General features: G+C 50.1%; 4 protein-coding genes across 4 annotated transcripts in view; all 4 read right to left on the reverse strand.

Moving 5' to 3' along the window:
- CNJ00490 (Eukaryotic translation initiation factor 2C 2, putative) overlaps positions 1–182 on the reverse strand; it is a 4,131-nt gene extending 3,949 nt beyond the window's left edge. The window contains exon 1 of the mRNA XM_567302.1: positions 80–182. The gene's annotated coding sequence lies outside the window, so the exon portion shown is untranslated. The remainder of the gene's footprint in view (positions 1–79) is intronic.
- A 554-nt stretch (positions 183–736) lies between these two features.
- Positions 737–4,157, reverse strand: CNJ00493 (hypothetical protein). The gene is made up of 5 exons (XM_024658750.1): positions 3,563–4,157; positions 3,154–3,454; positions 2,745–3,054; positions 2,513–2,655; positions 737–2,441 (listed from the first exon to the last, which is right to left on the reverse strand). The coding sequence occupies exons 1-5, from the start codon at positions 3,813–3,815 to the stop codon at positions 773–775; spliced, it is 2,676 nt and encodes an 891-aa protein (XP_024514432.1). The 5' UTR covers positions 3,816–4,157; the 3' UTR covers positions 737–772.
- Positions 4,158–4,184: 27 nt separating this feature from the next.
- CNJ00495 (hypothetical protein) lies at positions 4,185–4,773 on the reverse strand. The gene is made up of 2 exons (XM_024658751.1): positions 4,644–4,773; positions 4,185–4,575 (listed from the first exon to the last, which is right to left on the reverse strand). Exons 1-2 carry the CDS (start codon positions 4,754–4,756, stop codon positions 4,278–4,280), a joined length of 411 nt encoding a protein of 136 aa, XP_024514433.1. The 5' UTR covers positions 4,757–4,773; the 3' UTR covers positions 4,185–4,277.
- A 59-nt stretch (positions 4,774–4,832) lies between these two features.
- The window catches only part of CNJ00500 (hypothetical protein), a 1,511-nt gene continuing 1,343 nt past the window's right edge, over positions 4,833–5,000 (reverse strand). Inside the window, exon 6 of the mRNA XM_024657918.1 lies at positions 4,833–5,000. This exon is cut by the window's right edge and continues 508 nt beyond it. The gene's annotated coding sequence lies outside the window, so the exon portion shown is untranslated.

A 5,000-nucleotide genomic window follows, 5' to 3' on the forward strand; every position in this document is an offset into this window, starting at 1 on the left:
ACGATCGTGCGGAGTGTGGAAATGATGTGTGGGAACAACAGACTGAAAGACTGGATAGAAGGTGAAGAACTTGACGTACCACTGTGGGTTGCGGCTGTGGGCGTGTGTTGAGCGTGGAGAGAGCTGTAGCTGGTGGAAGTATCCCGTGTGGCGAGTATGAGAGCACTGGGGGAAGATCAATGGGCACGAGGAGAGGAGCTGGAAGGAAGGTGCAACAAGTTTGGCGCAATGGCTGGTGACCGTGGCGTGGGCAGGACCCTCTATCGGGCCTCGTGCCAAAACTCCATGGACGGGCGGAGATCCCCGCTTTGCGTTTCTTATTACACTTTTATTCTCGTTTTTTCTTTTGGTTCTTCCCTCGGGCGCGGGACAAATTTGTTTTTGTCCTTTTTTCATTTTTTCATTGGTTTTTCCACCTGTACGGACATGTGAGTGTAGTCCGCTTCCACAAGCGCGTCAGAGGCTTGACAGTACTCGAGTATCGATCTTCTGCGTGCGTGCGTGGCTGTCACGTCTATTCGTTATTGTGGCTGTCTGTTATTGTGGAGTGCATTTTCCTGCCGGTGGCTAAATAAATGCGTCAGTAGACATCACAGACGACTCTAGATGCCCTATATATTAGGCAAAAATAGGGTTGGAAGGACCTACGTAATGATATTTCCTTGGATAGTCACGCAAAGATTTGGCACAGCGCAACGGCCAGTTTCACCAACTCCGAGTTCGGACGGATAGGGTCCTAAAATGAAAATGCATATAGTTCTTTGTATCAAACCTACGGCTCCCAAGTGCCATGGAACCCTGGTCCACTAGCCCTAGTATACCTCGTCCATAAACTAGCAGGTCTGCTAGCCATGATCGGGCTGTTCGGATTCAGCTCAATGAAGAAATGAGGCGATCCATCACCCCTTTCTTCTTCTTCCTCCTCTGCGCCGTGTCTTTGAAGGCTCGAGCCATTACCTGACCTGATAATAGGTAAAGCAGGAGTGTGGTGTTGTTTGGAAGTGGATCCGGATCTAGGGGCGGGCGGGACAGTTGAACTAGTGTTCGAGTATCCTTTTGGGACCCTGCCCCTATCCACCTTTGATGGCCCTCTTGATAGACCCCCAAAGACGGGGAAGATCCCGCTATCGGGTCTTGCAGCTGTCATGGGTAATGCAGGACTACTCGGGATCGGTGATGCCCCATTCCCGCCCAAACCCACGGCACCAGCGTTAGACGATGGGGGCAGGAAGATCAGCCCAGAAAAGAAGGACCGCATCGTCTTGATGGATTTAATGCTGACCCCTCTCCGCAAAGTCGGGGAGGAAGTGCTGTTAGGAGGTGCATGTGGGAGGGCGTCAACTGACGTGGATGGATTGAGAGCGAGAGAAGCGGAGCTGAGCGCAGACATACCCCGCCGGAAAGACGAATCTACTCGATACGATGACGGTACAGCATCCCTTGCAGGCCATAACCTCGCTACAGACCTCGAAGCTGGTACAGCTCGAGCTTGGATGCCCGATAATCCTAGTGAAGAAGGTGTTGAGATGCTTGATGTTGGAGATTGTGGGACGATCTTGGTACCGGTGCCGGTACTCCTTCCAGATCGAGAAGAGGGACAAGTTACACCCGAGAATGGCGGTGGGCTGACCGGGGCTTGGTGGTCAACCAACACAATCTCATCAAACCCGTCTTCTCTTTCTCTATCCCTATCCCTTCTCGACTCTCCAGCAGACCAACTCTCCAGAGAGGCGGCCCTACTTCCCCCACTCCTGTTCGTACTCTGACTCCCATCCCTACTCAGCCCTTCTCCTCCCTCTCTACTCGATATCGGCGAAATGTTCCACGCCTGCTGCCCCCCCCGCGCTAACAACCACCCTGTCGCACTCGGGTTCGCTCCCGCTACTAACGGTAGGCGCGGTGTACTTGACCTGCTTGAACTTGACCTGGTTGATCCCATTCTTCCGCCAGCAGAAGATAATGGGGAGGCCGTCATCCCCGTATAGGCTAAGACTTTTTCTTGTCCCGAGCCGGGAATTGAAAAGCTGGCGGTGTGGGGGGGATGGGGTTCGATAGGTCCTCGATAAGGGACATAATCGGGATATTCTGGTGTCGGACTCCTATCTGTACCCATCCCACTCCCACTGCCGGGGGTGAGGTTCACCCCCCCATCCTTGGCAAAAGATATCGGTGTCGGCGCCGCCGAACTCGCAGTCAGACTATCACCCGGTGTACTTGTCCCGCCCATCATCTTTCGCCACAAGTCGACTTTGCTCCCAGCGTCTTGCGACATGTAGTCCCTGTTGCCGTATCCCTTGGAAAAGGCGTACCGCGGCTGGCCATTCCTTTGGCTGACAGGGAGGCGGCGTCGGACGTAGAGGATGTAAGCGATAGCTCCCAAAATAAGGAAAAAGGCAGATGTGCCCCCTATTATCCCGACAATGAGAACAAGGTGTGACGTTCTGCACATCAAATTGATCAGCCAAAAGTACCTGTTGTAAATTTAGAAGAGAAAGATTGGAGACGGACGTACGAGGAAGAAGTCTTCACAGTTAAAAGAACGTAATCAATCACAAGTTGCCCACCCGGAAAAGTATTTGTGATCGTAAGGGTGTGGTTGGATGCACTGAATCCACTACCGACGTAAAGTAAGGATGAATAGGAATCCCAGGGCATCTACGGTAAATCGACATTCTTATGTCAGCTTATCCTACCTGCACCTGTCTAGATAAAGAAAAGTGTGGGAGAGATGTATGAAGACTCACAATCATATTTAAACTCCCCTGCAAAACCCCATCCAGCCATACCTCTCCCTTTCCTCCATTAACACTTGAAAACCCATAGACATAAATCGCTTCCCCCTCAAAGTTTAATTCCACCTTTGCGCCTTCTTCCGTTGTGATACTCATTGTCTCGTTGTAAAAGTTGTCAATCGTCGTGTTAAACAGTGATGTGAAAGAGGAGTTTCCAGAAGAAGAGGAGGCAGAGGAAATAGGAGAGGAGAGCTGAGACCACGAAGAGGAAGAAGAGTAGATGAATGAGGGAGAAGTGTTGTCGACAGTAAGGTTTGACATCCTACAAGATAAACCCATCCTTCAGTTCCCTTCTTCCATCTCTCTCTCTCTCCTGCTCGAGCTTTTCTAAAAGCTACAAGCAGCACTCAAATGGACTCACTTTCCAGAAGAACCAACATCCAACAACCCGCCAATCCCCAAAAACTCTACATTTCCTCCTACGGACCTCAACTCGACTTGATGAGTGCCTGCTGGCAAATTATCAATCACATACTCATCGCCATCCCCCTCCCCATCGCCTTTCCCGTTCTCCTTTTCATCTGCTGACGCGGAGGAAGAGGATGAGGCACAGGCAGATGACCAAGTCGAAGACGCATTGAGCCGATATTCAGCTGGACAAGACAACGATGCCGCAGAGGAATTGGATGATTTCGAAGATGTGTAAAACTTTAGAGCAGAGGCTGTTTTATCCCATCCCCGTCACATTGTTCTATCAGCTTTGGGGGGGGGATTCTCACACAAGGACGGATGGATATGATAATGGGAAATGAGGGATGTGACGGACGCACCACTAAAGTTGCCAGAAATCACTCCTTGTCCATAATGGAACGTTTGATCATATCCATTGCCTATCGGGCTATAGGCCGCTATCCATCCTCCTTCCCCTTTCACCTCTGCCACTGCCGAGTCTGTTATGTCTGTACCCTTGGAAGAAGTGGAGGTAGAGGTGGCGTTGAACGTATTAGAGAGCGAAGACGAAGTGGAAGTATAAGTGAATATGGGGGACGTGTCTGGGATGAAGAATGGGATGATGGCTGGCATTTTCGTGTTGAAAGAGGAGGAACAGGAAAGAGGTCGGGAAAGGCGGTGGATGATTAAGCCTTGAGGTGAAGTATAAAGAGCTTGGCCTGATGGGGGGAAGCGGGAAGAGAGAAAAGAGAGGAAGAGCGAAGATCGACGACCTTTTGCAATCTAGCTTCGAGGCTTCGAGCGAACAGGGATTAGTAGGTTGATAGTGAGCCCATAAAAGGTCAGTGATGATGAGTAAAATGGTAAGTAACAGTAATAGATGAAAGTGATAGAGTGCCAAAGGTAAAAAATGACGGAGGAAATGCAACGAGGAGAACAAAGACCCGGATCTCCCTTTGCCTTCACTCAAAGCGCATTCGGGGCAGCGTATTACCGAGTCTATGCTTCCGTCTGTTCGATAGCAGGCGGCAGATGGGATGATACGATAGAGGAGATGGGAATTGATCCTTTGTAACATCCACTCGCTATGGGCGACTAATCCGGCCAGTCTGTAAGTACGAGGGATACAACGTACTTTAGGATGAAGAAGGATGGGAGAGGGAAAACGATCCTTTGACTCTTGATGTAAGATATTTCCATCCCGACCGACGACCGAAAGCGGGGGCCAAAGGGCGACATCAGATTAAATCTCGCCAGCGCCAGTCGAAGTGCAGATAGCCCTCCTTGAAAGGGATACCTGTCATGCCTAAACAGTAAGGCGGAGGGAGGACAATGGAAGAAGTACTTGTGATTTGTAGTCTGTGTAGTCGGCGGAAATGTGTCACGAGCGGAGCTGAGAAAGGATGGATGTTAGCCAGGCTTTTAGGTGGATGAGAAATGGGAATTGGGTTGGAAACTTACCGAGCATTGGAAGAGGTAGGGAGAGGTGAAAGATGAGGGATGGAAATCAAAGATAGAAGGCCATAATTAATAATCAAAAGGATGTCGTTCACCTCCTTCCGTACCTTTGCCATCACTGTCCAAACCCCGCAGGCCACGGTTCCTCACAATTAAACAAAGAAAGAAAGAAAAGAAAGGGAAAGAGAGGTGTTTACAGACCAGAATTCATACAACAACCACGTTAAAATATAATTTGGGAACGATTCGATAGCGATGCTGGGGGCGGGCGGCTACAGTAAGAAATGGGAGTGGACGGGGCGGGGAGGGGATGGAAGAGGGCCAAAATTACTGATAGATGATGAGGCTGGTTAAGAAATG

This window comes from Cryptococcus neoformans (assembly GCF_000091045.1).
Source record: "Cryptococcus neoformans var. neoformans JEC21 chromosome 10 sequence".
NCBI classification, from domain to species: Eukaryota; Fungi; Basidiomycota; class Tremellomycetes; order Tremellales; family Cryptococcaceae; genus Cryptococcus; species Cryptococcus deneoformans.